Source organism: Colossoma macropomum, unplaced genomic scaffold, assembly GCF_904425465.1.
Source record: "Colossoma macropomum unplaced genomic scaffold, Colossoma_macropomum, whole genome shotgun sequence".
NCBI lineage: Eukaryota > Metazoa > Chordata > Actinopteri > Characiformes > Serrasalmidae > Colossoma > Colossoma macropomum.
In genome coordinates, this window is record NW_023494791.1 from 12237791 (window position 1) to 12255063 (window position 17273).

General features: G+C 40.4%; 1 protein-coding gene across 1 annotated transcript in view; it reads left to right on the top strand.

Moving 5' to 3' along the window:
* Positions 1–306: 306 nt before the first annotated feature.
* Positions 307–17273, top strand: part of kiaa1109 (KIAA1109 ortholog) — a 53452-nt gene continuing 36485 nt past the window's right edge. The window contains 29 exon segments of the mRNA XM_036573915.1: positions 307–437; positions 2846–2894; positions 3020–3122; positions 3313–3429; positions 3516–3594; positions 4974–5038; positions 5825–5999; positions 6260–6341; positions 6626–6819; positions 9629–9708; positions 9917–10064; positions 10171–10327; positions 10433–10511; positions 10655–10746; positions 10829–10946; positions 11064–11219; positions 11492–11589; positions 11740–11921; positions 12034–12140; positions 12749–12942; positions 13129–13338; positions 13473–13610; positions 13706–13882; positions 13968–14096; positions 14233–14352; positions 15429–15709; positions 15810–16054; positions 16157–16352; positions 16441–17236. Of these exon segments, the coding sequence (XP_036429808.1) occupies positions 2865–2894; positions 3020–3122; positions 3313–3429; positions 3516–3594; positions 4974–5038; positions 5825–5999; positions 6260–6341; positions 6626–6819; positions 9629–9708; positions 9917–10064; positions 10171–10327; positions 10433–10511; positions 10655–10746; positions 10829–10946; positions 11064–11219; positions 11492–11589; positions 11740–11921; positions 12034–12140; positions 12749–12942; positions 13129–13338; positions 13473–13610; positions 13706–13882; positions 13968–14096; positions 14233–14352; positions 15429–15709; positions 15810–16054; positions 16157–16352; positions 16441–17236 (4548 nt within the window). The 5' untranslated portion in view covers positions 307–437; positions 2846–2864.

The window sequence follows — 17273 nt, forward strand, 5'->3', positions numbered from 1 at the left end:
GCACTGATTCTAAAATAGTTCATAAACAACTATTGATGTTTCTTCTGAATATTGTTTGTTTTTTAATTAATATTTTTAGTATTCTAAAATTACTTTGTTAAAAATGTAAAAAGTAACTGTATTCTAAATACTGCCTTTACGAAATGTAACTTGGATGCTTAATTTCTGTATTCTGAGTAGAGATTAAATGTGAATTGTGAAGTGACCCCTGCCGGTAGCGAATGGCTCTTCATACACTAATCCACATAACGGCCTATTGGTTGAAATATACACGTGACCAAAATAGGAAAAAAAAAACAGGAAGCCCAGTGGAGTCTATGTAAATATATGGTAGAGAGGCTCTCTGCTTGGAGATGTTGGTGCCGTCAGCAGAGAGTAAACAAGAGAAGCGCCTGTTAAGGACTGTTATGGCGACGTGACATGTAGTTCCACAGTCTGTAAGTCAAGGCGAGTTTGTTTATTATACGTTTTTGTCATGAGTGTCTGACACAGAGTGCGTGTTCATAAAGCGAGGCCTCAGCTACAGAACCAGGGCTTCGCTAGCTGTTAGCTAGCTGTGTGGCTCTGTGTGTTATGGCTGTGGTTAGCTGTTAGCTCGGTAGCAGTTAGCTTGTTGACTAGCCTGGATCTGCTGAGCTGTCAGACACTCACATCACGTCGCGACGACAATGAATCTGAACTTATATGATTTTGTTAGACGCAACGTTTAAATCACAGTCTAAAGGAAGCGCTGGCGGGTGGACGGAGAGGTGTGGTGTTGTTGACTCTTCTCTCGTTTTTCATTTAGCTACATCGACGTGACAGCTATCGTAGCTAAAGTCGCCCTCGTAAAGCTTTTGCACTGTAGTTGTTGACAACAGCTTAGCGCGCTGAAAACCTCAGAAACAATAAACTGCATTCTAGAGGTGGGAGATATAGCAATATGTAGCATCGCGATACTTCAGGAAGGTTTATTATGCACGATATGTCATGCAATGTAGCTATTGCTTGTGACATCTGATAAGCTATAACAGACAAAGTGTTGCCACATTATAAAAATATACCAATTATTTGTATTCAACATTTCACACATTGAAATGTTCAGTTAAACGGGGCTAGTTACGCTCTCCTTGTAATCAAACATGCTATTGGTAAGTATTTTTAACTACTGACAATATCCACAATATGCTCAAAAACATATTGTGATGCAGCTTATTACGATAATGATAAATATTATTGTATTGCCCAGCTCTGCTAGGGTCCATCAGTTGACCTCTGTGGTACCTTGACTCAAAATCAAAACAGATTGTTTTTGAAGTGCAGTTATGTGACAGTATCACAAACCTCGATATGTGTTGCAGCATTAAGCGTTGCCTTTATATGTTATTAACATCATAGCATGCTGTCGTAATGAGACATGTACATGATGTTTATCCCAAAGGTATTGGATGAACCTCGATCATCACAGAGAACAGAGTTCCACTGCTCCACAGCTCAATGCTGGGGGGCTTTATACCCCTCTAGCTGATGTTTGGCATGGGACATGGTGACCTTGTGCTCATGTGTGGCTGCTCCAGAGTGTCTCATTCTATTTGCTGTGCTATTCTATGGATATTATACAAGCTGTTTCTTTATTGCCTGTGTCAGTAAGTTATGTTTGTAGCAATTCTTCTGAAGCAACACTTTCCTCCTCGATTTCCTCATTATGCAGCAAACACAGGGCTTTCATACAGGCTAGTTTTGTGTAATCATGTATGCGATACTTTGTGTAATATTCAGGCCACATGTAACTCTAATTTTATACCCTTAATATGCATTACCTGCTAATGCATTTCTGTGTAAGATAACTTTTTATATTTATACTACAGCTAGGCATGGCAGTCACAGTGATGTCTGAGTTTGCAGAGGCCGCTTTTGCTTCAGCCTTGATCTGTCTGATCTGACAGTACTGTGTAATAGTGTACTCACATAGAATTCAGCTCTAAGCTCAGTCTAGTAGTTCAACGGCTGTTGCAATAAAATGAATTTGCACTGATTGAGCAGTTGCGATTGTATGTCTGGTGATCCCTGGCTGGAATTCTGCTGCTTCCCTTTAGAATTGGAATGTCTGTTATTCCCTTTCGGACTTTAAAATCAGCCTCTGCTCTCATACTCTTTATAGTTCTGTCATATTTGAGGGGATTACGCAAAACCCGTTATAGCACCAACTAAGTAGTTTACCAACAAACCAGCAGTGTACCAAAGTTACACAAACAGGCCTGTCAAGAGGCTCACAAACTCACATGACCACAGTGGGATTGTATTACTGACATTGCACATTGGTTATTTCTGTAATGCATTGCAGGTATTTAATGTATTTAATTTAAATACATGCATTTCATCTTTTAAATATTTGCTTTACAGGGCAATAAAGAGCAGAAAGTTGGCCCATGAGGACTTGATTTGGCCTGTCAGAAAGTTGCCCTAACCCTTCCCTCTCACCCAATAAGAGAAGAGGCATAATTTTTACTGTATAGTGTGTGCAAAAGTTTGAACACCTCTGGTCAAATTATATGTTTTGGTGAAAACATTCTCTGCAGGGAACAAACTTCAGTTTGGCATTTTCTGCAAATTTCGTTTCTATTTATTTTCTGAGAAAAAAACTTTATTCAATATTAAATGTATTATAACTTTTGCACCGACCACATTTTATGTTGATGATGATGTGTTAACTTATTTTCTAATCATTTTTATTTTGAAAAATCAGGAAAACATGTATGTAACATTTAAATTCTTGTTTTTTTAAGTATATTAGTCACAAAATATAATGTTGGTAAGTAAAAAAAATAAAACCTACCTACTTTCTTTACTTGCTTTGTCTTTTTAGCTGTAACCCACCACAAACAATGCGCTTTATATCCCGCCAATATAAAAAGGTTGAGCACCTGCTTACTACTACTAATAATAATAATAATAACAATAACAATAAAGAATCAACAACAATAATAAAATTATTCCTGTTATTTTTATTGATCATTGTTATATTAACTTCTACCTGCAGTGGGGTCTAACCATGGAGCCCAACAACAGTTTGGTTCCTAGTTTCGGTGACTTGGATGATTACCTCAACAAACACAATTCCAACTTAGTCTGGCTACTTGTGGGTAAGACAGCATTTACAGCTTTACTGCTAACTCATCCATATTTTCTGTTATAATATAACAAAATACATACAAAATACATCTAAATAAAGACCTAAAGACTCCAGGTTCCATGGAGCATGCCATCTGTGTTTTTTAACATGGAAATCAAAAAGAGACTGAACTTAACTTTTTTCCGTGTGTATTTTTTCAGCCACTATTCTGTCCTGTGGATGGATCATATACTTGACATACTACAACTCTCGGAACATTGGACTCGTCCTTACTCTTATTATCAACAGACTCTACAAAAATGGATATATACACATTGGTCAGTGAATGTGTGAAAGTGTGATAGATGTACTGGAGAGCCATGCTTTAATGTGTTTATTGAGGTATTTGTATATCATCTTGCAGGCTCGTTTTCCTTTTCTGTGCTCTCTGGGAAGGTCATGTTCCGAGATGTCTACTACATCAATGAGGACATGTCAATCAGGTATGTCTGCCTATGACACATTTTTTACCTTTTCATTCACTGTTCGCAGCTGTACGTCAGCTATTTTCCTTTGCCAAGTTGGACATGTTTAGTGAGCATGCTGTTCTGTATTAGCCTGTCAGTCCATTCTGCTCCATTAATTTGGGTTTTGTTCATGGCACAGACTGGGCTTTTATGTCTGAGATGGTCTAGGTTATTTAAAACATGCTGTGATGTTCTGGTTGTCCGTCATTACATCAGTGAAATTCTGAATGAGTCAATAGGCAAATGTACTTTTATTGAGCACTTTATTAGGAAGAACTGTAGGCCTGGGCGGTATCTAAAAATGATATTTTCTGGTTAGGAAATTGTGATAATCGATAATATCAACCACCAGCTGTTGATGGGGATCCAAAGAACTTTTTTCTCCTTGTCAGAGCTCTCTGCTCTATGGTAATATCAGGGATGTTATAAAGGAGTTCCAGATCACGTAGGCACTTATTTTCGATTCCATTAACTCAAGCTAAACTTATTATTAACTTTTAGACATCGCGGTGGGGTTACTTGTCCGTCATCGACAGTAACGATCGATTACATTGCCCTATTGCCCAGGCCTACTGTACACCTACAGAAAGGCAATGGTAATGCAGATAACCTGTACAATTATGAAAAGCATTCCAGAATACAGAACATGTCAAACCGTGAGGCGGATGGGCTGCAAAAGCAGATGACCACATTATTTCACTTCTGTCACCCAAGAACAGAAAGCTGAGGCTGCAGTGGGCACAGGCTCACAAAAACTGGACAGTTGAAGACTAGAAAAATGGTCTGATGAATCTCTGCTAAGGTACACAAATGGTAGGGTCAGAGTTTGGTGCCAATAGCATGAATCCATAGACCCAACCTACCTTGTGTCAACAGTCCAGGCTGGTGGAGGTGGTGTAATGGTGTGGGGAAAGTTTTCTTGGCCCATTTGGGGCCTGTTAGTACCAATCATTGCTTGAATGCCATAGCCTATTTTAGTATTGTTGCTGACCATGTGTATCTGTTCATCGCCACAATTTACCCGTCTTCAAATGGACCATGTCACAAAGCAAAAGTCATCTCAAACTGGTCTGATGAGCTTATTGTCATGTTCAACATTCTTCAGTAGCCTTCCCAGTCACTGGATATGAGTCCAGTAGAACACAATTGGTATGTGATAGAATTAGCAGCATTAAAGGACAATTAATGGACCAGAATATCAAAGACATGTTTCCAACATCTTGAGGAATCCATGCCACAGAGCGTTGAGGCTGTTTTAAGAGAAGTATTAGTATGGTGTTCCTCATAATGTGCACAGTGTGTGTTTATTATAGCATGAACGTTTTACTAATCACACCATCAAATGTTTTTCACAGAATTCAAGATGGCTTCCTTATATTTCGATGGTGGAAGATGTATAACCCCAAACAGAAGCAACATGGTAAATACCAGACACAGAAATGTGCTCATATATATATATCTTTTATATATATCTATTCTTATGTCATTTTGTATTTTTCTTTTTGGGTTCTTTTATGCACTGTAAAGCACTTTGTAAACTTGTTTTGAAATGTGCTACATAAAGGTTATTATTATTATTATTATTACTATTATTATTATTATTATTGTTGTTGTTATTACTATGAATAATAATAATAATAATAATAATAATAAACGTTCCTCAAAAGCGTGCACTGAGCTTGACTGTCTAATGAAAGGTAGAAGTCAAGTTCCACAGTTCAGAAGCAGAATAACCGAAAGAGGCCTCTTCACGTTTTCTGTATTTTACTGAAGGTATTTGCAGAAGGCCAGTATCTGCAGATCTAAGATCGTGTGCTCGAACATAAACAGACAGACACTCTGTAATGAAAGCGGGTGCTAGGTCATTTAGAGCCGTAAAAACTATTAGCAGAACTTCTGTCTATCCTGAAAGATACAGGTAGCTAGTGCAATTCTTGCAAAAAAGGAGTGATGCCAGCTCTGTTTTTTGATTTGTTAGAATCCGTGCTGCTTTATTTTGAGCTGTAGAAGATGGAATGTTTTCTTAAGAAGCCTAAAGAAGAGCATTACATAATCAAATCTGCTGTAACAAATTCATGAATAAGTTTCTCTACGTCTGCGTTTTGTTTATATGCTATTCTATTGGGTGGTATGCTTGTGTGTCCATATATGGCCCTTTTAGAAAAAATTCTTATGGTCAGTGATTTGTTTTCTTATTCATTTGCAGACCCAAAGGCTGAAACACGGCTGTATGTGACCGTTAATGGTTTTGAGTTCCACGTATATAACCGCACAGATCTGTATGCACGACTACAGGAGATCTTTGGCTTGGAGCCCACGCTTATCTCACCCCGACGAGATGAGGAGAAAGGCCGAGAAGAGCAAAACAAAACCCTTGACAGGTAGCAAGCAATGTTGCAGATACTGATTAGGGTTTTAATTTGATGGTCTAATGGGCAAATTTCCTCTGCACATAATACTAAAGCAACTTGAACTTCTTACTAAAATACGATGAATGCTTAGTTGATGTGATTAAAAGTGTTTATCTATCTGAAGTCAAAATCATTGTATATTCTGTTATGACCATTTGTTAGTTTGTTTCTTTTTTTTCTTTTTTCAATTCACCCCAACAGTGCTTCACCCTTTTGTGTGCTTTTTGTAGTGTTCACATCAAAGCTGAATCCCAGGACCCCTCTTCATCATGGAGGTCTCTCATTCCAGTCATAAAAGTCAATATCAGCACAGTGAGTACAGCAATAAGGCAGCACTGTTGTGTCCTTTCCCTCAAATTTGGAGCCCATATTACTCAAAGATACACAGTGGTCTGGGTCCTACAACCTAACCAAACTGAAGGCTTAGCTTTAGAGTCCAGAAAAAATGAAATGAAGATATTCGCATCGTTTTAAAAATGAATAAAAACAGTGCATCACTCTCTCTCTCTCTCTCTCTCTCTCTCATACTCACACATACACACACACACACACACACACACACACACCTTCTTCTTCTCTTACTCTGTCCCTCTCAGGGTCGGGTAGCGTTTGGTAATCATCATCTTCCTCAGACTCTGTGCATGAACTTTGATGACGCTTTCCTGACTTATGCCACCAAGCCTCCCAGCAGCCATCTGGACCAATTCATGCACATAGTGAAGGGCTCACTGGAAAATGTTCGCGTCATGCTGGTGCCCAGCCCTCGTTACCTTGGCCTGCAGAACGATGAGTGAGTTATACTTGTAAATAACTGCTCTGCATGTACTCTGTAAATAGGGAGACTGTTGTTTCCTTAAAGAACACCTGTGCTGGTTCAGTAGTGTAAAATTGTTGAGTTTTTTTATTAGGGATGCACCGATGTAAGAATTGTGGTTCAGTGTTGATATCTGAAATTTGTCATGTATGGTGTTATGCAAAATGTGACCCTGGTCAAATTACATGTTTTGTTGATTTTTCTTTTACTTCAAATTACACATTATACACAGAACACATTTCTGCACATTGTGATGCACAAATACTGTTAATTGGTTGAATTTAACATATCGGGGAAAAAAATACGGCTTGTGCAAAATATATGCCACATTTTAATATTTTATGTTTTATTTTTGCCGATATGTTAAATGCAGCAAGTAAATTTTGCAGAAAACTAAAATTTACAGAAAAATCCCAATGTGTTCTTTGTAGAGAATGTGTTTACTCATTTTCACTTAGAAATCAACAAATCAAATGTAATTTGACCACGGGTTTGCAAACCTTTGCATACATATCTGCTAATGCTGGTATATAAACATATTTCTAAAATATATGAATTGTGAAAAAATCTTTCAGTATTGACATTACAGTGAAATGTAATGTGATTTGTTTCTACAGGATTATAAATACAGTAAAATGAATAAAATGCAGGTATTTTACCACATTAGTTCAGTGTTGCTATTCTGGAGGGCATATCACTTTAAAATATCAGTCAGTTTTGTCACAGCCTCTGTCTGATGCTGATATTTTGTTTTTTAAGCAAGTATGTGCTGATGCTGCTGTGATTCTTATACCATTGTGCATCCCTAGTTTTTATAATGTTAATGCAAGAGTTAATCCTATTCTTATGTGGTCTTCTGAATTTGTAATGTGTTTTGCATTTGAAGAAAGGCTAATTCACATCTGAAATGGTAATGATAAAAGAAAAGTCACCAGTGAGAGATATGTAATTTAGATTACTATGAGAATTTAATAGAACATTTGTTCTTGTTTGCTTCAAGTTTCACAGTTTCAGCTTTATGAGGGTTTGTTTAAAAAAGGCGCACAGCTCTGTTCACAGCAAATGATAGTTAGAAATATCTAAAGGTTTAAAGTAAAAAACAGCCTCAGTTTATCTCTGTACTGAGGAAATGAAATGATGTGTATTGCTTGATTTGGTTTCCTGCAAGCTCACAGCTTTGAGGCAGAAAGTGCATGCACATGTATACGTGTGATTTTATGAAGTGTGTGTAGTAAGCAGCTCTTAAGAAAGCAAGATGGATTGTTGAAATAGGCTGAGACTTTCTTCATATCTGTGCGTGTAACTTTGTGCGAAGCCCTTTTTCATAGCTTTTTTTTAATCTTGAACTTTAGATATGATGTTGCAGTCTATTTAGCTTCTTGTGTCTTGGGCATGTGAAGTTTTTTAGCTGTTTCTATGATTTTAATCAGGTATGCTTGCAACAGTTAAATATTTAAGAAGTGAGCTTGCACGTTCCCCATTAGGGCACAAAAGATGATAGTGTTGGGTGAAGATTATGTTAATCAAACATTTGTGATTTAACAGAGCTATAATGTTCTTAGAAGAGTAAAAAAATTCTGAGGAAGTTATGTAGGAGATGTGGAAAAGTGGAAAAAAATATTCAAAGAGAATTTTCATAGAGAAAGACTCATAATAACCATGCAAGGCCATTGTAGACCCCCCAAACTGTCCCCATCAGATAAACAGTAAAGCTTTCATCTATAAGAGAGAGGAGAAAATCAAGCTCCACTCTTGCTTCTTCAGTTCTGAAAAATCCACAGGTGTTTCTGTCCATCCTTCCACTGAGAGAAGACAACTCAACACTATGAGTCTGAAAGGATGTGTAGCTGCCAAGAAACTGTTACCGAGAAAAGGAAATAGACAAAAATGATGAAAATCTGCAGAATAAACAAAGAAGCTGCTGGTGTTCTCAGAACGGTGGACTAACCACGCCAGAGTCCAGACCTCAGGATGATTGAATGTGTTTGGGATTACTTGCATCATGAGAAGCAGAAACTGCACTAGTAAAGAGATTTTGTGTGGATGATGACTGTAAATAATCTTAAAAAACGATTGGAGAGGAAGGTTGAATCATTGCACTATAGCAGACCTTAGCTTTTGTTTACAGTTACAGTATAGTTTATTTTGCAATGCTAGTGCTGCGAGGAAACAATTAATTACTTTATTTAAATTTTCTTGAACACTGATTAGTGTCCCAGCTCATCTCGGCCACAGCTTCTCAACAGTTATGTCAGATTAGAATCTGAACTTTAACAAGTAAGAAGAACGTAGCTTCAGGTAGAGTGTTGCGTTCTCTTGTTGCACAAATACTACATCTTAGGAACGTGTGTGGGTGTGTGGAGGCGCATGCGGGCATGTGTGTGCAAGCATGGAATCTTCTTAACAGTGGAAAAAAATGGTAGATATTCCCACAAACATCTAGGCAGTTGGATTCAAACTCAGCTGAGTTATATACATCTCAATAATAGAAGTGGCCCTGACAAATACACTACGTTGACAGAACTGAGCTGTCCTTTCTTTTTATCACCTGTCTGGTCTTTTACAATCCCCCTGATATTACCCATAATTAAGTGAGATGAAACGAAGGCAAAGTTAATTGAAGCTGACACTTTTTGTGTAAATATAATTAGTTGTGGTGTATTTAGGGTTAATTGAGGTTTATTATTACTGATGAAACATAATTGGTAAGGTAATGTAAGGGCTAATATTATTTAAGAATAATTATGTGTAAATTTAATTTGCTGAGTTTTTGCTTTTTTTTCAGGCCACCTAGACTCATGGGAGAGGGCTTTGTTGTCATGCAGTCTAATGATGTAGATATTTACTACTACCAGGATGAACCAGGTTTGGTTTTTATTCATTCATTGATTTATTGATTTATTTTTTGTTGTCTTGTTTGAAATGATCATGTGTACAATGTGTACACTTTAGTTAACAAGTGGCACGCCACAATCATTTTCTACGTATTATAGAATAATACAGAGGCATGTGGAGGTGAATGCTGCTGATCTAACTGAAGTATCTGAATTGTCTGTATGTGTGTTGTTTATAGGTCTGGTTCCTGAGGAGCTGGAGAATGGAGATGCCGAGGCCTGCACTGAGGGAACTAAGCTGCAAGATCTGCCTCCATGCTGGGGCTTAGACATAGTGTGTGGGAAAGGAACAGACTTCAATTATGGACCATGGGCCGACCGACAGAGGTACGCACACGCTTAAGCAAAGATGTGCTCATGCAAGAAAATTCCTGCTTAGTGCATTGCCTGAGTTTGCGTTGTGTTTCTAATTCTGATGATTATGTCTGCACAGGGACAGTTTGTGGAAATTCTTCCTGCCTGCAGACTACCAGGCAATGAAAATGAGCGATGTTCCTACGCCAGGAAAGCCCCGACAAATCCAGGCCTTTGAGCTCCGCATGAACATCATAGCAGACGCTACTATAGATCTTCTGTTCACCAAGAACAGGGTATGATCTGCCTGTCTGTCTTTTTCACTGTCTCTCTGATTATTTGAAACCGATGTGCTTTTCATGATTGAACACAGTCAACTTATTATTTATTTATTTTTACAGGAGACGAATGCTATTCATGTGAACGTTGGTGCAGGGTCTTATTTGGAGGTCAACATTCCAATGACTGTAGGAGAAAATGGTACATATATCTTTTCTAATTGAAAAATAAGTGGTTGTTGCAGTAACAGCTTTCAGTGATGGTAAAACTTCTGTAGGAATAAATTGATCAAACCCCCCTCATTCTTTATGCCTACCTATCTATCTGCTATCTATCTATCTCAGGTTATTCCCCCACAGTTAAAGGTCAGTTACTGCATGTGGACACCACCAGCAGCATGCAGTATAGGACCCTGCTGGAGGCTGAGATGTTGGCTGTGAGTTCACAATAAGAGAATGTGTGTGTTTGCGTTTGTATGTACAGTAAGGGTGTTAAATGCTCTTTCTCCTCCTTTTCAGTTCCATGTGATAGCAAGTTACCCACGTGTGTGGAATATGCCACAGTCCTGGCAGTGTGAGATTGAGGTGTACAAAGCCACTTACCACTTCATCTATGCACAGAAGAACTTCTTCTCAGGTAAACACATTTTACTGTTTGTCCTGCACCTGTGCAATATGGGTTTACTCTCTGTATTTCTCTTTTTATAGTCCGTTTAAATGCAGCCCATTTCTGCTCTCATGCCACTTTGTGCAGATCTGATCCAAGACTGGGCCAGTGACAGCGAGCCAGACATTTACTCGTTTGTGCCATACTCCTGGACATTCAAAATGCTTTTCCATCAGTTTGAGATGATATGGGCCGCCAATCAGCACAACTGGATTGACTGTTCCACCAAACAGCAGGAGAATGGTGAGGGAGACCAGAATTGTGCTTGTCATAGTGATGTATGAGCTGAGATTTTAAGTAAAGGATGCACCTGTTCTGATGGATGAACCTCAAGTTTATGAGCCTCAGAAATCACTAACACGCTCAGATAAGCTTCCACTAGTGATGAGCAATGTTATTTCAGGATTAGTACTCAGAGTTTATCATTAAGGATTAATGAATACATCAGCTTAAGATATGTTTCTTATGCTATAATTTGCATAAATCTTTTTCACCTTCTCCCTTAATCTATACAGTGTATCTTGCTGCCTGTGGAGAAACTCTGAACATTGACTTCACTTTACCTTTTCACGAGTTTGTTCCTGCCACCTGTAACACATGTTTCCGTTTGAGAGTGAGTATAAACAACAGGCATTCAAACCCTCGCTTAATGTTTGTGCTAGCAGACTTTGCTGATTAGTGAGAACGTCCTTGTTCTTCCTGCACCTGCTTTTCTTTATTGTTGCTGCATTAGTCCTGAATATCCATGATGTTTGTCTCTCAGGCCGAGGACACAGATATGCGGCTGTGTTTGCCTGACTGCCATCCCAGTCGATATCCCCTACTCACCCTTGCCAAGGATTACCAACACAGCAAGGCCCCGCCAGACAACGGCATGTCAGCTGAGCCACAAGGGGCTCCTCCAAAGAACAGCAAAGCTCGCTGGAGAAACATGACACATGCTGAGTATGAAGTCTCTCTGTTACCCTCTACTCAGTTTTTTCTTTCTTTACTTTCTTTCTTCCCTTTGTCCATCCATTGTTACTGAGTATTTATGGATTTATGGATTTTTCTCCAGGGCCGGGTGGGTGGACTGCTGGAGTGTTCCGAATTTTGGACTCATCATAGACTACACCTGGCATCCCATCTATCCTCAGAAATCTGACCAGCAGCTCAAACAGTCCTGTGAGTTTTTATAATGTTGCTGTTCTAAGTCATGTGGTCAATCAGCTCTTGGAGGCCTTGGCTAATTTTGCTGCATAGGAATGTTAAATGAGGTTGAACTCTGCAGTGCTGTGGCCACCACAAGTGGACTCTGACATAACATGGTCTAAATCATAAACATACTGAATGTTTTCAAGAGCGGTTTTGCAGTCTTGTGCAGCTTGACATGATTAAATGCAGCATTTTCCTATAACTTTAATTTTTAGGCCTGATCAACTGAAGGGATAAGTGCTCTTTATTTTTAAAGATAGCATTACTAGCTGTGCAGCTTGCACTGTGTAAAGCATGTGTCAGGCTCTGGTCCCTGCAGGCCAAAACACTGCAGACTCCAGCACACTGCCTCATCAAACACACCCGATACAGCTCATCAGCTAAGAAGGCCTTCATGAACTGAATTTAGAGTGTAGACATGGGAAAATGCTAATCTCTGTAATACTTTGACCCAGAAGGTAGCTAGTTGACATGCTTAGTGTAAAGTAATTGGTGAACAGAGGTACAACTTACCTTGAACATCATACAAGAGAATGACTTGAGTAGAACAGAATCTAAAAATTCTTACCTGTCTGCAGTATCTGAGATGGAAGAGTCCATGCTGTCAGCTTTGCGTCCCCCAGAGCATGTACCCCCTGTTCCTCCTCCTCCACGGGCGCCGTCCGACCCCAGCCTGCTACCTCCAGACCGGCTACATGTGGAGATGGAGCTTAGCCCTGACTCCCACATCACCCTTTATGGGCCCCTACTCAGAGCACTGGTGTCCATTAAGGTATGCAAGCACTCTCTCTGACCTGAACTCACTGATCTGAGCTCATGCTGGTTCAGAGAGAACTATGTGGAGCATACAGATAAGTGGTTTTACTAAACAACTTGACGTGCATGTAAAGTTTTTAAAAAGCACACTGTCTCACAAGTTAAAACAAGACAGCTACAACCAGTATGTTGGTTTATGCAGGAGAATTACTTTGGTGAGGACGACATGTACACAGACTTTGAAGAGTCTCTGTCCAGCCCAGTGCTGAGCTCATGCTCCTCCTCATCTGGCTGGACTGGAGTGGGACTAGAGGAAAGTAGCCACAAAGAAACACCCCACCCTCTCTCACTGCGCCCCTGGGACATCACTGTACTCATCAATTTGCACAAAGTCCATGGACGCCTCCCTACTGTAAGTACAATAAATGCATGCACGATTGCGAAACTATCACTATTTCTTGTGATAAACCGTGACCTTAAAATTGAACCCTGAGGAACTGTTTTCTTTTCAGTAATGCATATTTGATTTATGTCTTTGTGTGACAGCATTGCAGCAGTGACAGTCCAGAAGGTCCAACAGGGTATCTGGAACGGCTTTGTTTTGAGATGAAGAAGGGCTACAGAGAAACCCTGCTTCAGCTTGTCCTCTCTCCTATGCACGTGTTTGTCAGTGACAACTACCAGGTGGGCTAGATGTAACCTTACTGGGGTGGATGTATTTCTGTGTTCTGCTCATTCTTTCCATTCTTATAATGCTTAATTCTTTCATAATTGTGTAGAGACCTGCTGTTGATGGCGTGCTGCGTGATGGCCATCTGAGCCTATCAGGTTTGCAGATGCGAGCGCATGCCATGTTCTCAGCTGAAGGGTTACCAGCAGGCAGCGACACACTTGAGTATGCCTGGCTCATTGATGTCCAGGCCGGGGCTCTTACTGGCAAAGTCACGGTGCCACAGGTGTGTATTAAGATGTCCAAAAAGAGTAGAACAGAGCAAATCCATCTGGTGATGAATAATGATAAGGATTTTGTTTTTCTTCCAGTGTGCCTCCCTGCTGGAGTGGGGGGAGGCGTTTTTGTTTCATGTAGTGTCCCGGGAGTTCCAGTTGGAGCAGCCTAAACCCTCTGTCACCTGTCAGCATGGAGTTGACCGGAGAGTGTGTGACACCAAGGTAGAACATTTCTCACACACAGACAAGATCTCATGCCTAATAACAGTATGTGGACCAGACAAAGTGGTCTCTGCTTTGATGATGATATATGCTTTGATATGTAAACTTGAACTATCTGTGTAAAATGTGTTTGTAGTATGCAGCCATGCCTGGACCTTGCCGGACGTCTGAAGACTTGAAGTATACCATGACGCGATTGTCGGTAGATGGAGCCCAGGTTTTCATCGTGGAGCATGGCTGTGCAGCCAACGTTAAGGTCAGCCACATCAGTGTTTCCCCTAGAAAAGGTGCAACACTACGCTTTAGTTTCTCTTCTTTTATTATTCTCTTTTCGGGATGACAACACAGAGTTCAGTAAAACTAAAACCACCCTAAACTAATATCTCAGATTGAAGAAAAAAAGTGTTTTTAATGAAATTCTGTAATTAAACCCTATTGTGACTAGAGGCTAGGAGACTACAGTGCTCTTTTGGTGCACATCAGCTTGCTTCTGCCATGCACTGATCAGAATAAGTTAGCCAGAACTATTTAAAAATCGATTATTTTGCTCACTTGAGCAAATACCACATAAAAAACAAATGCCACAAAGCAAACATAGCCTGCCTTTTATATCCAAATGTCTGTATCTCGTCCAAGCTGGGTGGCATGTGAGTTTATGTTGCACATTGTTGCCTACATGAACTATCCCATTACTGATGGGGAACCTCGGGGCCTTCTAGGCCTATTAAGTTTTTATTTCATATAATCATTGTGCTTGTTGTATTTAAACTTTGCAAATATTTTATTAATACTCTTATTTTAATGTTAAATTTTGGTTGGAAACAAAAGGGTTACATTTTTAAACACCTAGTGGAAAATTAACCATTGGTTAGGACTTCATGAGCAGAGCTGAAGGCCTAATGTATCAGATTAACAACTAACATAATTAGAAACTGACAGCAAAATCAGCCACATTTTGATTTCCAATGGGTGGGACCAGTTTTGTGAGAAACTGCTACAAAGTAAAATGTATGTTAATATGTCTGTTCTTCAAATAAAATACAGAACTTCTTTTACATGTTGAAATTGTCTAGAATGACCAAAAATATTTGTGAATCACCACTAGCTTAGCACTAACATACTACTTGAATCCCATAGAAGTGCTAGCTCCTTGTTTTTGACTGCATTTTAATATTTATGGCCAAAAATTGAAGGTCTAGCTCTGATAGTCATGGTTTGCCACTGCTCATTTTTATATTGCTGAAAGAAAGCATGAGGCTGGGGCTTTTTTGCTAATGTTGAAGTGACTTTCATAAGATTCACACTAAATGTCAGTGTTTGTGTCCCCCTTAGACGGGTTCATTTCGGTTGGCTACCTGCAATCTGCACACAGCTGCAGTAGGGGAAGGCATAAGCGCTGTCCTCCAGGATGTTGTTATTGCTCAGTTTATTGAGCAGCAGGAGGTGGCAAGGCTCGGCCTTCCTCCGCCGCTTCTGCGACGATCCAATTGGCTCGAGGCTGGTTCTGTGACTTTTAACCTCATCACTGCTGATGTTGCTTTGGCTGCTGACCATCCAGCCAAATATGAGGTACAGAGACACTTCTTGGAGCTCCATGACATGCAAACAAAGAGGTAAGTGCACTTTGAAACAATAAATGTCATATACTCACATGCTAGATATCAAAGGCACATGTATGTTTCTGTAAAAAATAATTGTATGTGTGCCTATCAGGTTGTGGTTCTTGTGGCCAGAGGAGAAGTATAAGCGCAGCAGGAACCGATGTGGATGTTTAGGTGGATGCCGGTTTTTTGGGGGCTCAGCTGGTGGTTTGGATTTTTTCCGATTGGAAGAAATCACTCCCTCATCGAGCTCTGCCTTCTCGAGTGGCAGTGCTGAGAGTGACATGAGCTACGGCCAATCACTGTTGCAACCTGGGGAGTGGATAGTCACCAAGGAACCACCTAAACTTCCTGAAAGTATGTTCTCTATTTCAGTCTGGCCTTGAAATTTTGAAATGTTTTTTCCCTCACACAAAACTGCCTAGTGTAGATGCATGTTTTAGATGTATTTTCTTGCAGCTAAAGGTGTGGGCGTGCGTAGGGATACATGTTCTCCTGCTCCGATGACTGATGTGGAGAGACGTGGACAGCACCTGAGTCTACAGGTACCTCAGCGTTCTCACAGCTCTGCCTCTTCATCGGAGGAAAACTCCTCTTCAAGTGCTGCGCTGCCTCTTTTGGCTGCCGAGCGAGAGAGCCCCTCCCCTTGTGCAGAGTGAGTTTCTGTACAAATGTTTGTGGAAATATTGAAATTGACCACTTGTATGTTTTTGACCACACTATATTTTTGCATGTGTATACAGGTTAATGAGTGTGACCACTGATGGGCCTGTCCCTGAAGGCCCACCAATGCGTTCTCCTCTCCGCTCTCCCCTCAAGCGCCAGTCCTCTGTGCAATCAGCTCGCCTTGGTAGCACCAAAAGCCTATCAGCTGCTGTCTTCGCAGAAAAGGCCCCACCCCCCGCAGGTGTGCAGTTTAGCAGTGAAGTGTCTCGTAGTGATGAGAATGTTTTGGACTCGCCACGACAGAGACGAAGCTACGGCTCTTTCCCTTTCACTCCGTCAGCAGATTCCAGCACTTTCCATCAGTATCGCTCGGTGGACTCCTCCATGTCTGTCGCTGATAGTGAAGCCTACTTCAGTGCCAATGAGGACTTTGAACCAATTAGCAGTGATGAGGGGCCAGGCACTTACCCTGGAAGGAAACGGAGGCGGAGACAACAAGGACAGCCCCATATCGAACACAGCCGCACCTCAATATATCACAGTGTGGAAGGACCACTGTCAATCACAGAGACCCGCCCACCTCCACTGCCAAGCCACACTTCACAGGCATCTTTTGTGTCTGCGCTGGGATTGGAAGAAGAGGGTTCTGTAGAAACAGAGAGGGTGGAGCCTGGCCTATTAACAGCACAGCCCCACCTAATGGCTTGCTACCATAATTATCTAGCTCATTACCATGTGTCAAACTGGGCAGTCAAGCAGCCAACCAATAAGAGGACGTCTAAGTCGTCTCTGCACCGGCCTCTTGACCTGGATACACCCACTAGTGAAGAAAGCTCTGCATCCTTTGATCAGTTGTCTATTCCTGCTTTCAAGGTTCGTGTGTGTGTGTGTGTGTGTGTTCTAGTTTAAA